The sequence below is a fragment of the Andrographis paniculata genome, unplaced genomic scaffold (assembly GCF_009805555.1).
Source record: "Andrographis paniculata isolate CXL003 unplaced genomic scaffold, ASM980555v1 Contig73END, whole genome shotgun sequence".
NCBI classification, from domain to species: Eukaryota; Viridiplantae; Streptophyta; class Magnoliopsida; order Lamiales; family Acanthaceae; genus Andrographis; species Andrographis paniculata.
Genome location: NW_026137610.1, coordinates 1,276,359 through 1,294,323, shown reverse-complemented (window position 1 = coordinate 1,294,323; position 17,965 = coordinate 1,276,359). Strand labels below are relative to the sequence as shown.

General features: G+C 36.6%; 3 protein-coding genes across 7 annotated transcripts; all 3 read left to right on the top strand.

Annotated features, from left to right (window-relative positions):
• The first annotated feature begins 1,467 nt into the window (after positions 1-1,467).
• LOC127265721 (protein IWS1 homolog 1) lies at positions 1,468-6,889 on the top strand. The gene is made up of 11 exons (XM_051295678.1): positions 1,468-1,698; positions 1,932-2,400; positions 3,287-3,403; positions 5,115-5,335; positions 5,431-5,560; positions 5,647-5,709; positions 5,826-5,903; positions 6,061-6,149; positions 6,248-6,313; positions 6,397-6,550; positions 6,656-6,889. Exons 1-11 carry the CDS (start codon positions 1,679-1,681, stop codon positions 6,752-6,754), a joined length of 1,506 nt encoding a protein of 501 aa, XP_051151635.1. The 5' UTR covers positions 1,468-1,678; the 3' UTR covers positions 6,755-6,889.
• A 398-nt stretch (positions 6,890-7,287) lies between these two features.
• LOC127265775 (uncharacterized) lies at positions 7,288-13,142 on the top strand. Of its 5 annotated transcripts, none has more exons than XM_051295764.1 (4): positions 7,288-7,410; positions 8,157-8,405; positions 11,093-11,260; positions 11,373-13,142. In XM_051295764.1, exons 2-4 carry the CDS (start codon positions 8,295-8,297, stop codon positions 12,966-12,968), a joined length of 1,875 nt encoding a protein of 624 aa, XP_051151721.1. In that variant the 5' UTR covers positions 7,288-7,410; positions 8,157-8,294; the 3' UTR covers positions 12,969-13,142. The 5 variants fall into 5 exon arrangements, with proteins under 5 accessions (XP_051151721.1, XP_051151723.1, XP_051151722.1 ...); XM_051295766.1 differs by having other exon boundaries at positions 7,288-7,413; XM_051295765.1 differs by having other exon boundaries at positions 7,288-7,495.
• Positions 13,143-14,898: 1,756 nt separating this feature from the next.
• Positions 14,899-17,955, top strand: LOC127265425 (disease resistance protein RPM1-like). Its single transcript, XM_051295204.1, has 2 exons — positions 14,899-14,974; positions 15,139-17,955. The coding sequence occupies exon 2, from the start codon at positions 15,148-15,150 to the stop codon at positions 17,953-17,955; it is 2,808 nt and encodes a 935-aa protein (XP_051151161.1). The 5' UTR covers positions 14,899-14,974; positions 15,139-15,147.
• The last annotated feature ends 10 nt before the right edge of the window (positions 17,956-17,965 follow it).

Below are 17,965 nucleotides of genomic sequence, written 5' to 3'. Positions count from 1 at the left end.
GATTTGGGCTTTCATTAGGGCTTTCACTAATATTTGGGCTTTTTAGTGAGTATACGGAGTATATATTTATCTTAAGCAGCTTTCTTTTTTTCTTTTTTTTTTTTTTTTTTTTTTAATTTATTATTTTTATTATTATTATATGAAATTTATGGGTGTTGCATTAGTTTATTAAGGATTGTTTCTTTTTGACCACTTAAATTTATATTTTTTGATTTTTTTTTATAAAATATTTCATCAAAATTATTGAGGATTTGTTTGTTTGAGGATTGGATTTTAAATCATAAATTATTTAAATTCAAAATTTTTATCATTCAAATTTCAATTCAAAATTCAAAATTCAAATCCAAGCAAACACACCTTAAAAAGATTTGGATTAAATATATGGGCCATACAGCGACGGACATAGGTGGGTTTCGGATATAAATTTTTGCTTCTTCTATCAAATAATTTAAAATGATAATTTTTTAAAAGATATAAAAAATTAGTAGAGGTAGCATATTAATTTTTTAAGAACACTGTTTTGAAATTTTTTTGTTAATTATATATACGCTCTGTTTTTTATTTATTTTGTGAAATTTTATGTTATATAAAATTTGCATAATTTTTTTTTCTGTTATTTTTTGTTTTAAATATAAATATAATTATTTAAGTTTTATATAATTAAAAGAGCTAAATATATTCAATATGATTTTATAATATACTAAATAAATAAATAATCGATTAATAATTTATTTTATAATTTTTTTAAAAATAAATTGTTATATAATTTTTATTATAATATTTGACATCTTTTATGATATATTCAAATTTTATATGAATACAAGAATTTTACTTAAATAAGTCAAAATAATTATTTTAAATACAAAAATTTAAATAAAGTATAATTAATAAATAATAAAAAATTATATTAATAAAAAATAATTATTGTAAAATAAAAATAATTATAATTAAAAATTAAAAATAATTAAATAATTTAATTAAAATTAAAAAACTAAAAATTTTAAAATATAATCAAAGTGTATAATTATATTAAAAAAAATCAATAATATGAAAAAAAATAAAGGAAAGACAAATTAAGCGAAAGAAATATAATATTTTGTAAATTTTATACATGGGTAATATACTTTTTTGAAAAGGTAATACACTCTCTCTGTTCATTTTGAAAGAGACTTTATGGAATTTTGTGATAGATTTAAAATAATAAATTCGTAAAAAATTTTAATATTATTTTGAAAGAGATTTTATGGAATTTTGTGATAGATTTAAAGTAATAAAATCGTAAAAGATTTTAATATTTTTTTATTTAATTAATTATATGAATATAATATTTATAATTTAAATAAAAATTAAATGTATTTTGATATTATTATATATATATTTTTTAAAAAAGATAGAATATTTTAAAATGAGATAAAAAAATGGTAAAAACAATTGGAAAGAGTATAATTTAGCCAAATAACAAAGCTCTCGTTTCCCTCTCCCTCTCCCTCTCTCATTTTATGCACACCCGCGCCTCTCTTCAAAAAAATATCGCTCGCGCACTGTCTCTCTTGTTCTCCTTTCGTCCTGGATTGTTCCTTTGCTTCTGTTTTTGTTTTCGGTGAAGCTTGAGGAACACCGTTCGTCCTGAATCGCTGTTTCGAAGGTGCTCGGCTGGGAGTAATTTCGCTAATCGATCATGGGTTACGAAAACGATCCGTAAGTGTCATGTCCCAATTTGGGAATCGCATAATTAGGGTTTCTTGTATCAAATCTCAGCAATTTTGCGTGGTGAATTCAAGGACATTTATAGAATTAGGGTTTTTGTGTCTTTTGTTGGGTAATTGCGTTGCGTGGTATTCCCTGGGAAAGGGTGGTTGTTGAATTTAGTAGGTTTTGCAGATCTTGAATTGGTGTTTTTATTTTATTGATTCGTGTACGTGTGCGTTTAGGAACCGAGATGAAGATGGAGAGCCGTTGATGGACTTCGATGACGATTTCCAATCTGATCGGGATGAGCCTCGGCACCATCTCTTGGACGATGAAGATGATACCATGTACAATCACCGGGAGCGGTCGCCAACTCCAGTGTACGATGATTTGAAGGCAAAGCCCCGGAAGAGGTTGATAAAAAAATCCGCGCCCCTTGAAGATCCAGGTCCAGTGGATTATGGATTGGATGATAATGAGGTTGATGATAGAGATAACATTGGTGGAGTAGTGAGAGAGAATTATTCAGATGGAGGAAATAAGAAAAGGGAGAGAGGGGAGAAGAGGAACGGTATTGAGAAGAGGAGTAAGGGAGAGAAAGGGGAGAAGAAGTTAAAGTTGAGGAAAAATGGAGGTTCTACAACGAGGAATCGTGAAGCGGATCCAGAGATGAAGGAGATGTGGGATACCATAGCGGGTGGTCATTCAGAGGTTTGGAGTGCCTTTATTTTATTTTCTTCAATATGTTTTGTATTGCAACATGGAAATTCACTTCATGTTTGTTATATGTCTATTGAAGTGAAGTCATTGAGTTTTGGTGGTGTGTAATTAAGGTAGGAATTCATTGAACTTGATAAAATTGTTGAGCTGATTTTCTACAGTGTTATCCAGAACTGGTGGACTTTTTTGTATTTTGTAAAATTTAGGGGGTTGGGTACATATTCTGAGTTGGTTTGCACATATGTACTGTCAATTCTTTATACACATCGATTTAATTGCTTTTGCACATTAATCTGTTTAGTTTTGTCGGTTCTGGTTGTTTTAGTGAATTTGGCAAAATTTGAGGGGTTTGCCTTTTGTTTCCCTCGAACTTCTTGATAAAATCTTTGACCTGACTTAATAAACTTTTTGAATGTGGGTAAAGGTTGTATTTAATTTTTCTTAAATAATCTCTAAATCGATTCAAAGGAAGAGGTTGATGCTGAGGGTGGGTGTCCCTACACTCTTTGATAAATATGTGTGTGTGTGGGCGCGAGTGTGTGTGTATATGCGCATTCCAACAACTACTGTGGCTATTAATTGTCATATATGTTGATCAGTCTGAGTAATTTAAACTTACAATGAGCTTTCAATTTGCCATCAGTATGTTTGCTTGTTTCCATCTGAGTGGTGCTGACAGCCTGACACAAGTCTTTGGAGGTGCTAACATGTTTCAAAGAAATATGGTGCTTACCACATGATGCATGTTTCTTTAATTTAATTTTAAATATGATTTCTGCCACAAAATAATTGATTAGTCAAGTGAATGTTTCATTGCTTGCTGTTTCTTAAAATTCAAATGGCACACTGGTGGTTGATTCAGCTCAAAATTATATAGGATGATCAAGACGGTGTTCGGACTGTTGATGATGACAACTTCATAGATGATAGTGGTGTGGATCCTGCCAATCGGTATGGAAGTGACAATGAACATTCACCAAGTCGTGCTCCCCAGGTTTGGATTATATCTATTAAAGATTCCTTTGTATTTTAAATACAGTAAAACACTCTAGACAAATACACTTTGTTGTAATAACTTTTTATAACCTTCTATTCTTGAACTGTCATTATTTTGCTTCCCTCTATTTTTGATTCATGGCTAGCTGCATTTGAATTTTTATGGGTGTTAAATAACCGCATTGGAATTTTGAAACTAGATCTCCTTTGTTGGAGAAGATATAAACTTCCATCCAAATGTTATAAGTGGCAATCGCTACAAGTGTTATTCGTCTTTGCCATTATAAAGCTGTAAAGCAAACCATTTATGAGCACCATAAATTATGTTGCCTTTGGACTTGTGGCACTATTTTAAACACGAGATGTACAATTTTGAAATTATGTCAAGTTGTTAACACCATTATATTAATTAATTTTATTCTATTAAGAAGCTAACTAGATCTTAATTGATATCTTGTGTTTGTTTTTATCTGGCTCATCTCTATGTCAATCTGTTCCTGTTCTATCTATATTTTGTTTGCGTAATTTAACTGTCCTAGAGAATTTATTTATTTTAAGCCATGCCATCTCCAAGCTAGTGTTGCATTCTGGCTATGCACCCACATGTCCTGTAAATTTTAATTTATGAAAATCTATGTTAAAACATCTTTGATTGTGTGATTTGCTTCCACATGCTAGTCAGATCCCGAGCATTACTGAAATCTAGTATGTGTACTCACCAGAGTGGCAGTTCCTTATCTTTGCATGTCAAACTGCAACTTGTACAGTCACATGTTTGATGTTTTTACACCCGTTATTTCTGTGGACAAAACCCGCCAACCCTAATGTTTTAAGCTGAACTTATGCGTATGGAATCTGTTATTGTGGACTATGAGTAGGAATTTTAGGGCGTTACTTTGTGCATTCCCCATTGACATTTATTTACCTCAAAATTGACGTTTTTTTGCTTTGTTTTTACCATTAAAAAATTGTGAATCTATGGCTTTGTTTTTCTAATAAAAGATTTGCAACCAAAATCCAGTCCTTGTATCTATGTTTCCCCTCATTTTTTTATGTTATTAGAACACTGAATATTGAGTAACACAAAATTCAGCCACTTAGGGTATCATGTGAAGATACTAATTAGGATGATAGTTGAGTCTCCAACTATTATGAAATAGTGTTTAATGTTCTAGTGACACTTCTAATATAAGGTTATAAATGATGTGGTCATTTAGCTTACGTCTTCAACTCTATTACATTTAGTTCACCTGTCCCCCTCGTCCTTCACGCCCGCGCGTGTGTGTTCACACTCACGCGCTTGAAGTGAGAACCTTGAAAGCCTGGTTGTGTGTAGGAACCGACGCTGTTGTAGCTCAGCATTGATTTCATTTGCTTTATTGTATTCTAAGTTTTCTTTATTTCTGTCACTTTTTTCCTCTGTACACTAAACTCTTGTCTCTTCATCTATTTTTTCTGTGTTTCTCCATCTTCGCCTTTCCTCGCTTTCTCCGATAAAAGTAATACTATAGTTTAAGATGAGCTCTCAATCAAAGAAGAAGGTTTGTTTTTTCCTTCTGATTTTTCATGTGGAGTATCATATTAATGTTTTTTTTGGCTGGAACTGAGATTTTGAGGGGTTATTGGGATTTACTCATCCTTTTTTTTTTGAATACCTTTGATTGTTAGGAAAATAATTGCTTATCCTGTTTCATGCTGTAATACTGCAGGCGGAAGAGGGTGAAGAAGATGAAGAAATCAAAGAGCTGTTCAAGGTGGGCAAGCGGAAGAAGAAAAATGAAAAAAGTGCAGCAGAAATTGCACTTCTTGTAGAAAATGTGATGGCAGAATTGGAAGTTGTAGCAGAAGAAGATGCGGAGCTGAATCGGCAGGGTAGACCTGCTATAAGCAAGTTGAGGAAACTGTCTCTTCTAACTGATGTGCTTTCCAAGTCAGTTTCTTGTTCTGCCTCTTCTCTTCCATTTTACATTTCAGCGGTTGATATCTTCTTTCTTAATTTTCTTACAAATATTGCTTTCTGTACAGAAAACAACTTCAGCAAGAATTTCTAGATCATGGAGTTTTAACTTTGCTAAAGAATTGGCTTGAACCCCTACCAGATGGAAGCTTGCCAAACATAAACGTCCGAGCTGCAGTTTTGCAGATCTTGAGTGACGTATAGATAGCACATCCTTTCATGGGTTTAATTTATACGACATTTATTTGTTATATGGAAATTGATTGATTCTGTCGGTGCTGCAGTTTCCCATTGATCTAGAGCAATATGATCGTAGAGAACAGTTGAAGAAGAGTGGCCTCGGAAAGGTAAAAGTTTCTTAATGTTGCAGTGGTCATGTGAACATTATCTTTTTTTGTTTCTTTCAATATTTATGTAGCAATTGGAATACTCTCTTTTATAATTGAGTTACAATTGGTGGCAGGTGATTATGTTCTTGTCAAAATCAGAGGAGGAAACTACCAGCAATCGCAAACTTGCTAAGGAATTGGTTGATAAATGGGTACATTAATTAGCCATTATTTCCATTTTCTTTTAGATTCAGCACTTAATATGTTTAATTGTGTCTGAATTGTCTGCATTTGGAGATATGAAGATTCAGATTTTGTTACAATTGCTCCATATTTATCACTTTATACTCATCATGTTTTTTTATACAGAGTCGACCCATCTTCAATAAGAGCACCAGGTTCGAAGATATGAAGAATTTTGAGGAAGAAAGGCCTTTGAAGAGGCCTTCTGCTAAAAAGTATGTTCAGAATTCTGAGAGTTGAAACTGCTTGATTATCTTTTGAGAAATTAATCTGTACTGTATATTGAGACTGAGAATATGTTTACTTACTACAGGGCAATGAATAAAGGGGCTGGAATGTCATCTCGAGATGATGACCTTGATTTAGCTGGATATTCACAGTAAGATTTCCTCATCTTGCATACTTAATTTATTTTTATGAACTATCTTGCTAAATTTTCATATCCATTGGCTAAATTTCCAGGAGCTCGAAATCTGGCCAGTCATCTTCCAGGCAGCATGCCTCAAGGCCAGAAGCTATGTCGATGGACTTTGTGGTTCGTCCTCAATCCAAGGTCGACCCGGAAGCAATTAAGGCCAGAGCTAAACAGATGGCACAAGACCAGCGCCGCGCAAAGGTGGGTGGTTTAGTTTATGTCCTTTGATGGCCATGCCTTAAGTTGGGCTAAATTGTGTTGCGGCAATTGATTCGACGATTTCCTTTGCAATATTTATGTTTACAGATGAACAAAAAGTTGCAGCAATTGAAAGCACCGAAGCGGAAGCAGCTACAGGCAACGAAACTCAGCGTGGAGGGGCGGGGCATGGTCAAGTATCTGTGATTGGTCCGGGCAGGGGAACGTGTTCTTCTTAAATTTTGTTGCGACTTACTGTTGTTGGATTTTATGTTTGTTTTCTGGATTGAATAATCTGTTAGTCATGACAAAATAAGTGAATAAAAATATTAGTATAATGCAGCTTTGGGTGGGGTTCATAGTATTTTTATAAAAATAGAATTTTGTTATATAGTAAAAAAAATTAAAATGGTGCAAGTATATATTAAATCGATATATGTTATTCAAATAGAGTTATATAATTCGAATAATGTATATGGCTTTTTCAGAAGCAGTGTCTATAGTGTTCTTACAAATATATAAAGAATATTATAATAATAATGATGTTGATAATAATAATATGTAAATTAATCATTTTTATTTTACAGCAACTTATAGTTTTTCTTTAATGGGCCGAAAATCTACCTATTTATATTGGGCCTTGCAGTGTAAGCCCCAACTTATGGTATCTTAGCCCAATTTCAGTATGAGTCCAACTTATTTGTGGCCCGTACATTCTTCCCAAGTTAGACCCGCTAGGATTATTCGGACTGGCGGGGCGACGATGGCCGGAACAACCGTCGGAACTCCGGCGGACCTCCTCGCAGAAAAATGGGGAAAAGAATTCCGATACTTAAAGAAGAATGTTTATGCTCCGTCAAACGGTAGTCAGTATTGCCGATAATAATTGTGGAAACCTCAAAATGATCGTAGGGCTTCTGGTTAAATTATTGATAAGAGTAGTGTATTGTGAGTAACTGAGGATCTTTCTCGATTCTGATTATCAGAGAGCTAAATTTGTATGCATTCGAAAGTACACTGTTACTTTTGATTCATCAGTTAGTGTTATGTATATATATATTTATATATATATTATAATATAGATATCATATGCATTGTTCATAGTGAAGGTTTCAATATGTTGGGAAACTTTTATCGGAGGTCAGATACGTGTCATAAGTTTCGTGGATCTTGAATGCCACTGCAATCATTGTACGAGGATGATAGACGTGGATAGGAAACTGAATGAATTGTCTGCTTCTACATGTCCATAATTACAAGTGTTCATGATTGCTTTCCTGGATCCCAAATCCGGGTTTGTCTTGATATGGATTTGGTGCCTGCAATATTTCTTTTTATTACCAGTGGAATGTTATGGTGAACAGTCTTTGTCATGTCTATATTGTAGAGTTGATACTTGATAGAGATGAATGCCAGATGCTATATCCTGTAATTATTTCCCCTAGAGTTTAAGATTATTATGAAATTCACATACATTGTCCGTGTTTAGATCAATTACTCATTGATGCTCAAGCACTCCCAAAACAAGGACCCGATTTTTGCTTAGTCAAGTTTAGATCATTATGACTTTCATCTGCATTTACTAATCACCCTCCATTTTTGAATGCAGAATTCTGAATCAGAGCCCACTAGCATTCTTGTGGCTACCTTACGGCAAAGTACCAGTATCAATCACTAGAGGGTTTTGGGGATCCATCTTGTCATAAATATTCTTTATGGCGCCGCTCCATTTGGCGCATGCCTAAACATGCATGCTTGTCTTTGTGACCTTTCGAGATCTGAAGAAATAGCAGAGAGGACATCATTAAGGAAATGTGTTGAAGTCGTGGTATGGAAAAAGGTTGTAGTAATTGAGGAGGTCAGTATAATTTTTAGTTTGTTCCATCTTGCTTTAATTGTAGTTGGATCCACATCAAAGTTAGGTATAGTGAAGTGACGATAGAAACTTCGAAGTGTGTCTTGGAATTGGGGCGTCCTAAATTGCACATATCATCATCCTTAATCATGATATGATGAAATAAAACCATATTTTCATGTCTGCTTCATGCTAGAAAATGGACTCTGACAGCGCAGAAAGCAGAGGCACCACATATTCTTTATTTTTTCCCATTCTTTATGGTGGGGTTTAAACTTTTGTCTCTCTATGGGCTCTTCGTAAATAAAACAGTGGCATTAACAACTTCTGAAAATCACTGGTTTCACTTGTTGTTATATGAAAACTGTTAACATGATGGATTTATGGCATCAGTGACATATAAAATCAAGAGTCATGTTATTTATTCATACCAATCCTAATAAGCTAATTTCTTTGAAATCTGATTACAGCACCATTATCCTTGGTGATCACATGAAACAGTAGTCAAATATAGTTATGGAACCTTGAATATGTATATATCATATCCATATTGGGAAATAGATGAAGTGTAAATTGACACCGTCATGTATTAAATTATGTGCATATTCCTTATTTGTAGTTGTTAGTGAAGCCTCATCTTTAGCTTTTAGTGGATATCATATTTACCCCCATCATTGTGGTATTTCAGGCCTTTTCTTTTGCTCTTCATGTATCAGATTGCTTTTCTAATGAAAAATCACCATTGGAGCAGTGAATATGAATGAAATATATGCTAATTTGTTTAGGCTGCTATGCATTATAACTGTTGTACCTAAGGTAATGCATGGGGACATGAAAGTGCAGGGTTGAAAGGGAAGAAATGTACATAACTAACCTGTCTAAACATGCTTGGAAAATAAGTTGTCCTAGCTATTTCAAGGTTGTCTACGGATCTTGTAGCTGAGGAATTGAGTCTTGACGGATTTCACCATAATTGAGCATTGCTTGAACACATTCAGTAATCAGTTTGATGTTTATCCTTCCATCTGAGTACTATTCAATGTGTATTAATGATTTATTGGCGTCTGTGTTAACTGAACATTTGAAAGACAGACAGATTCAAATTTGAGGTGTAGGTAGACGGGTTTCTGACCTGATTAGAATATGCCTAAAAGGAATTGATTAACACACTTCAGATAAGCTGCTGTTTTGATAAGCTCCTGTTTCTGTAGCTAGGATGATACTGAATGTCCACTTACAGCTTTCTATATTTGTTTCTTTACACACACGTCTGATCTTTAATGATAGTTATTACAGCTTTCATCCATGTTTGCTATTTCCCATTTGCCTTTTTTTATCATTCTTATTGGTCATCTTCACTTATCCCAGTCATAAACACTTAACTATATCACACCCAAATTAGAGAACTTAAGGGACAATTTATCTGCACGATTTAGGAAAAGAGATAAGTTATGTTAAGGACTTTAATCTAATATAGAAAAACTTTATGACGTGGGATCCCACAATGTTAGCCAGCCAAGGCTAAGTGGGTAGATGAGGGTGTTAAGTACATTTTCTGTACGTATATATTATATATCCCCCATTGGCCTAATTAAATTATCCACCTTATATCACATGCTCCACCAATGAAACCCTCATATGTACGTACACATTCTATATATTCCACTCATATGCAAGTTCTGATGCATTGTCAAAAATTACTGCAAAAATCCCCTGTGCAATAAAGAATCAACCCTCTGCTTTAACGAACTTCTTGCATTATTATATATTGCCATAATCTGGCCTTTTGTCCTCACCAAAGATCACAAATTGACTTAACAAAACCCCCCTTTTCTCCATCAAGAATTTGCATAAATCTTCCTGCATTTCATCTTTAGTGTTTGTACACACTGGAAAAAAACATCACAAGAATGGCAGCAGGCAGTCCACAACCCCATGGCCGTGCTAGCGCTATGTGGCGGCGCTGCCTGGCATCCGCCTTTCGGACTGCCATGGCATGCACCATAATAGGTGTAACCACTCTCTTTGGCCCCAAGTTCATAACCAACTATGTGGCATTCCCCGCATTCTCATATGTGACATCCATTCTTATAGTAATTGATGCCTCATTAGGGGACACTTTTTGCGGCTGCTGGCTGGCACTGTATGCCACGATGCAGGGCGTTTGCCCTGCCATCCTTGCACTATGGCTGATAGGACCAGCCCAACTCACAACAACCACCACTGCAGCAGTGGTGGCTGTGAGCACTTTTGTGGTGGTGCTGCCAGTGAACACTCACTTGGTCTTGAAACGGATTGCCCTTGGCCAAATTGTTCTTGTTTATGTTGTAGGGTACGCTGGAGGTGCTGATACTCACCCCATTATGCATCCAGTTCATATCGCGGCTAGCACCGCCTTAGGGGCAGCTGCGTGTGTTCTGGCCATGCTGTTTCCGTATCCAAACATGGCCTGCTATGAGGTAAGAAAGGACAAATGTATGAACAATCTGTTTAATAGCATCAACATTTTTGGCTAAGATTTGTGCATGGAATTTGCATGCATGTATTTATTTACACCGGCAAGGCCCCATTTTGAGCTTAAAGAATTGATTTAAACAAATGTCTGATTATGACATAAGTTGTGTTTAATTGTTGGAGTGATTACACAATAGCGCACTGACATCGGAAATTTTACTTTTTGTGGATTGCAGGTGAAAGAGAATTGCAAGCTATGCATTGAGAATGCTTCTGAAAGACTAACACTGTACATAAAGGCATACACTGCAGAAGACATGGCGCTGGCAAAGGGATTAATCTCCCAAGCCAAATCTTTGAGTAACACAGGAAATAAACTTCTCAAAAGCATTAAATCCAAGCAGGTCAGAACATGATACTCCTACATATATATACATTCACACACATGTTGGTGAAGTAAATTCACAATCTTTTTTGACAAAACACTAATGGCTTCACAATTGAAATCATGTCCAGGAAAGCATAAAGTGGGAGAGAATTCCAGTCAGGTTTTTGAAGTCCTATAATCAGAAGAATCCAGAAGCAGCATTGCTTGGCCTTGAGACAATATTGGGAGGAATGAAAACTGCACTCGAGAGTTGCTCCGAATTTCCGGTTGGGATACTCAATTCTGAGCTTAAAAAGGATTTGAACAATTTACAGGAAGAAGTTTTGAAGCAAGTGAAAGTTATGGCCCTGGGAAACTCGATTCATCCTCAGTCAGAAGACACATGCAATGACGACAAGAAGTTCCTCCAAGCGTTCGACACAAAGACCTTCTCCATTATAGGCTCCAAAGATCTGCCCTCTATGTTCTTCTTATTCTGCTTGAAACACCTTCTTCATTCAAAATCAGAGGCTATTAGTCCGGTAGCTAATCCTTCAAAACAAGTCCCGAATGACTCGCAGGAGAAGAAATGCTGGCTCTTATCAATGGTATCAAGCAACGGCGCGGGGATTAAGATTAACAAGAGAAGACTAATGATGGCTCTGAAAAGCTCTCTTTCATTAGGATTTGCCGTGCTGTTTGGCCTGATTTACAGCAAGGAAAATGGATACTGGTCGGGGCTTCCAGTTGCGGTGAGCCTCGCATCTTCCAGAGAGGCGACGTTCAAAGTGGCGAATATCAAGGCTCAAGGGACGGTTCTCGGAACTGTGTATGGAGTGCTCGGGTGCTTCATCTTCGAAAAGTATGCTAATCTAAGGTTCATATCTCTGCTTCCATGGTTCATCTTTTGCAGCTTCTTGCGCCAGAGCCGAATGTACGGGCAGGCAGGTGGAGTGTGCGCAGTTATAGGGGGAGTTCTGATTCTTGGAAGGAAGAACTTTGGAGAACCGAGTGACTTCGCCATCGCCAGGATAGTCGAAACCTTCATCGGATTATCATGCTCGATAATGGTGGATGTCCTGGTGCAGCCCACCCGGGCTGCTGTCCTAGCCAAAGCCCAGCTCTCGAAGTGCTTCCATGTTTTGCACGAAACGATCACTTCAACCCTCGACTCCTCCAGAGATTGCAGCGTCGATGATGGGATCAAGAGGATAAAATCCCAAATCAACGAGCTTGCGAAATCCATAGAAGAAGCCGAGTCGGAGCCCAACTTCTGGTTCTTGCCTCTCAACGTTGCATCCTACCGCACAATCAGATCGTCATTGGCTAAAGCCGCAGATTTCTTGCAGTTCATGAACCTCGCGCTGACGCCGCTCGAGCGTGACTTCGAGAGCACAGAAACTGATCTGAAGGTGTTCAAAGAGGCTATTGGTCGTGAAGTAATGTGTTTGGAGGAGGTTAGTTTGGTAGAATCAGTTGCAACAGTAGAAAGTGAGTATGAGAAAAGGAGAATGAACGCAGATTTGGAGATGGGAGAATGTGCAGGCAAATCTTGCCGTGTGATCCGATGGCCAGAATGGAGTGGGAGGTCGGAATTTCTTCTCCGGCGGCGGAATTTGGCCGGAGAAGAAACGTTGTGTTTGGGCGCGGCGGCGTTCTGCATGAATGCACTGTGGAAAGAGACGAAAGAGATGGAAAAGCAAATGAGAGAAATAGTGCAGTGGGAGAATCCTCAATGCACGTAGATTTGCATGACATGTTGTGAAGAAAAATATAAATAGTTGATTAAAGGGAATTAAATTTAACGTGTCATGTGTAATGCATGCATGAGTATAGTGTCTTGCTAATAATGTATTGCTTGTGGCTTTAGCCACTAATGAAGTTAGACGCGGTGTTATACTGTTATTATGAAAATAATAATTATGCAATAAAAATAAATATTTAATTTAAAATGAATAAATATTAGATTATATATATATATATATATATATAAAATTGGATAAAGAATGAAAATAAAATCGAAAAAAGCAATAAATAAGATGAAATATTTTTTTCGTCAATAATTCTTGTATAAGCATTAGGGATCGTTTGATAGTATTTCCTCTTTTCATATCTATTATTATATTTTATTATTTTTGTTTGTTTTAAATTATTATTATTATTATTATTATTATTTATCATAAATAATAATGTGGTTACCACATTAGTAGAATTTTTATTTTTTTTCTACTATTGCACAAAGTATTGTTATACATATATCATTATTTTTATATTTAAATTAAAATACACATCTATTAAACAAAAATAAGGACAAAAAGATTATTTATAAAATATCATTATTCTTATATTTCATTTTTTAATGGATTTTTTTTCATTCAAAAGCTAATTTTTCAAAGCCAATTTATATATACTTCACACATAAATTCGAGACCTTGTTCGGTCGATCAAATAGAATAGAAAGATAAATGAAAGAAATGTCCTAAGAAATTTTGAAGGAAACAAAATAATTTAATTTCAATTTCAACACAATATTGCTAATATTTATGATCTATTAAAAATTAGTGTGGTTCATCATAGACACTCGTGTGTGACACAAAGACTAGAAATGTCATAAATTTAAACTATTAAGCTTTTCAAAAAATTCCAATTTTCGAATTGGAACTAAAAATTCAAATACTTACCCTTAGGGATATCGATAACATAGTGTCATGAGTTCCTCCAAATCTTGTATACGATACATGATTTAGTTTTAGTGTAATTTGATTTGTGAGAAAAGAATATTAAATTGTATCTCATTAAAAGAATTCCTATCTCAAAAAGAAGGTCCCCACTATGCCTGATTTTAACCTCCAATATAAAATCAACCCCCAAGCCCTCTGTGTTTCTTTTGAAAATTGAAGGTCTATTGACTAATGTTGGCAATATTGCATGACCAAACAAGGCCGTATTCACACCCGCATGATATGTTAAATTGTTCACAATGGGACGACTTTGGTAAGTGTAACTTGACTATTATACGACTACTACTTCCATTCAGAAAATTAAAATGAGACATAAATTGGCAAAACATATTTGTAATGGGGCAATATTGATTTTTCCACTTACCAGAACAATGCAAGTGGTAATAATAATTTTAGAGAGGAAAGAGTCTCGTACCAAATTCACTGTCATTACATAACATAGTGTGATGTGTATCTATCATCCACTAAGTCTACAACTACAAGGTCTTCTCTTTTGCTTGGGTTGTAAGTCTTTATTTATTCACTTCTCTCCCAATCAATCAAAAAATAGAAAATAAAACAAGGGCCAATAATATATACATATATATATATATATGTTGATGACCAAGTAACTTGTAATGACGAGTAACTTTCCTTAGTCTCTCTTCCACATCTATAAGTTTTCTGGTTAGAAACACAGAATTCCATCTTTTTTCTTCCATTGATTTTCTTGTAACTTCGTAGCCTTTTCTTGCAAAGAAGACGATGGACCCTTCATTAAACTAAACACAGAAATGTACACATCACATTAAATTTCCCACTACATTGGGAGTCAAAAATGAACACGACTTTGAAACAAAAGATCTTACAGCCACACAAAGTGAAGAGAAGCTTCTTCTTCACTTGACCTGACTTGACTCTTCACCGCCATTGTAATACTTTAAAACATACATTACCTCACCACTCCCTGTGTCCATTCTTTCATTTCATGCAATCCAAAAGTTCTTCCTTACTACTCACAAGCTAATTAGGTAACATCTGGTGGTGCTTTTTCTTACAGATAATAATATTAATTGTTACAGACGGTGGAATTTTTTAATATTTTAGACTTTAGAATATGATAAAAGAAGTTTCGTACAGTGCTGTTAAATATGATTAGGTAAAACTTATAACCATTTCATATTTTTTGTTGCAGAAATCGAAAATGGCGGAGAGTGCTGTAGCATTTCTACTCAACAATCTGACAATATGGCTGCAAGAGAATCAAAACCTACTCGGAGGGCTTAAGGTCGAAGCCAAAATCATTCAGGGCGAGCTCCAGCAGATGCAGGCGTTCCTCAAGGCTGCTGATTCCAGAGAAGATTCCGATCCTCAGATCAAAGCGTGGGTCAGACAAGTGCGTGAAATTGCTCACGACATCGAGGATGTTCTCGAGGCCTACATGCTCTCATTCCGACAAAATTCCTCTCCTGGAATTCGAGGTCGTTTCAAGAAATACTATTTTTGCATTAAAGATTTGAAAGCCAAACGTCGTATGGCTTCTGAAATCAGAAATCTAAGGTCCAGAACAGAAAGTGCTTCCAAAACATTTCGACAGCTTTACGCTGTTCTTCCGACCTCAAACCCCGACACCGTTTCGATTTCCACGTACTATGACGGCCGAGACGATGCTTTGCTGTTGGAAGAAACTGATGTTGTCGGCATTGAAAAGCCGAAGAAAAAGCTCCTCGAGTGGATTTCGATCGGTGATTCAACACTCACTGTTCTTTCCGTGACGGGCATGGCCGGGTTGGGTAAAACCACTCTTGTCAAGAAGGTGTTCGACGATTCGTCTGTGGAGCAGAACATCGACCATCATGTCTGGATCGCCATTTCCCAGGTATTCAACCAATCCAACATTCTGCGGGACTTGATCAAGCAGCTTCTAGAAGAAGTGAAACAGCCACTGCCCCGAGGATTCGAGGATATGAACGTTGCTGCCATGAAAGAGTTCATATACAGCTTCCTCCAACACAAGAGGTACATTGTCGTTCTCGACGATGTCTGGAGCACAAACGTATGGGAATCTCTTCGATATGTGTTTCCTCGGCGCAACACATGCGGCCGAGGCTGTGTAATTATTACAAGTCGCTTGAACAGCATAGGCGACGCGGCGTCCTGCGAGAGCGGAGGCCATGTCTATCCGCTGCAGCCATTGCCGCCGCAAAGAGCAGAGGAGTTGTTTCGGATGAAGGCATTTCGCGGTGGCCCGTGTCCTTATCATCTGAAGGAAGTTTCCGGAAACATCTTGAAGAAGTGCGGAGGATTGCCTCTCGCCATTGTTGTCATTGGCAGTGCTCTGGCAATGAAGAGAAATCAAATTGAAGAATGGAGAAGATTCAGCTTCAATCTCGAATCAAAAGTCGATGACTGCGATCTTATGAGGATTTGGAAGTTGTTAGCTCTGAGTTACTATGATCTGCCATACTATCTGAAAGCTTGCCTCCTTTATTTGAGCATTTTTCCAGAAGATGCATTGCTCGAGAAAGCTACTCTGATTCGACTATGGATAGTTGAAGGATTTGTGGAGGCGGAAAAAGGGAAGACCATGGAAGAAACAGCAGAAAGCTATCTAAATGAACTTTCCAACAGAAGTTTGATTCAAGTAGCAACAACTAAAGATGGGAGGCCAAGAAACTTTCGTATTCACGACGTCGTCAGAGAATACATTATTTCGAAGGCAAGGGAGCAAAATATAGTAGCAGCTATATTGAAGCCAACAGAAATTACATTGGAAGATCAAGTTCGACGCCTCGCACTCGAAGATAGCTCTGCTCCTTATAGTGATAAAATCAACAACTTGAGATATCTTCGCACTCTTCTTTTCTTCGGCTCCATGGAATTGGAATGGGGGCCAATTATATGCAGGCTTTTGCGCGGCGAATGTAGGATGCTGAAGGTATTGGACCTTAGAGGAGCGCCGTTAGAAGAAATACCATGTGAGGTTTTCAAGCTATATCATCTCAAATACTTGAGCCTCAAGAACACAAATGTGTCGATCATTCCAAAATTAATTGGAAATTTGGCGAAGCTAGAGATATTAGATCTCAAGGGATCTAATGTGACCGAGCTGCCAATCGAAATTCTAAAGCTTCGGAGGCTAAGATATCTCTTGGTATATAGGTATAAAGACTTTCTTGATTACCTTCCATTCGACCATGTTCAAAGCTTCAAGGCTCCATATGGGATAGGACAATTATCGCGTTTGCAAAAGCTTTGTTACATAGATGCAAGTGCAGAAGTTGTAAGAGGTATCGGGAGGTTAACAGAATTGCAGAGATTAGGGATTACCAGGCTGAGAAAGGAGGATGGAAAGGAGCTTTCTTCGTCCCTCTCAAAGCTTACTTTCTTAACGTCACTTTCCATTGCAGCTGGTGAGGAAGGGGAGGTAATTGATCTACCATACTTCATGCCTTCTACGTGTTTGCGATTTCTACGACTGGAAGGATGTTTGGAAAAGTTGCCGGAATGGATTTCTTCTCTTGATGCTCTAACAAGTTTGCATTTGAGATCAAGTAAGTTAAGAGATGATCCAATTGAATGTCTCCAAAGTTTGGCCAATCTGAAAGACCTTGTATTGTATGGCGCTTACGAAGGAGAAGGCTTGCATTTCAAGTCGGGAGGTTTTAAAAAGCTCGAGGAGCTGCAACTGATTAGGATGAGGAGATTGAAGTGGGTGAGAGTCGAGAAGGGATGCATGACTAATCTTCGCGAATTCGAAATATGGGATTGTAAGGAAATGAAAGACGTGCCTATTGGGATTGAGCATTTAGGCAATCTTGATTTTGTGGATTTCAGTGATATGTCGAATGAATTCGAAGATAGAGTTTGTGAGGAGAAAGGAAGAGGAAGAGTCGATGTTCATGCTCATGATCACGACCGTGAAAGGAAAGGGAAAGGAAAGCTTATCCATATCCCCAATGTTAGAATCAGCAATTGGGTTGATGGGCAATGGGAAGCAGTTTGGTTGTAGTAGAAATAGA

Excerpts from the sequence above, each read along its gene's own strand:
- LOC127265775 (XM_051295763.1), top strand. The coding sequence starts at position 10,313 with ATGGCAGCAGGCAGTCCACAACCCCATGGCCGTGCTAGCGCTATGTGG. Across the intron at positions 10,862-11,092 it reads CAAACATGGCCTGCTATGAG|GTGAAAGAGAATTGCAAGCT; the intron begins GTAAGAAAGGAC and ends TGTGGATTGCAG. Across the intron at positions 11,261-11,372 it reads AAAGCATTAAATCCAAGCAG|GAAAGCATAAAGTGGGAGAG; the intron begins GTCAGAACATGA and ends AATCATGTCCAG.
- LOC127265425 (XM_051295204.1), top strand. The coding sequence starts at position 15,148 with ATGGCGGAGAGTGCTGTAGCATTTCTACTCAACAATCTGACAATATGG.
- LOC127265721 (XM_051295678.1), top strand. The coding sequence starts at position 1,679 with ATGGGTTACGAAAACGATCC. Across the intron at positions 2,401-3,286 it reads TAGCGGGTGGTCATTCAGAG|GATGATCAAGACGGTGTTCG; the intron begins GTTTGGAGTGCC and ends AAAATTATATAG. Across the intron at positions 3,404-5,114 it reads CACCAAGTCGTGCTCCCCAG|GCGGAAGAGGGTGAAGAAGA; the intron begins GTTTGGATTATA and ends GTAATACTGCAG.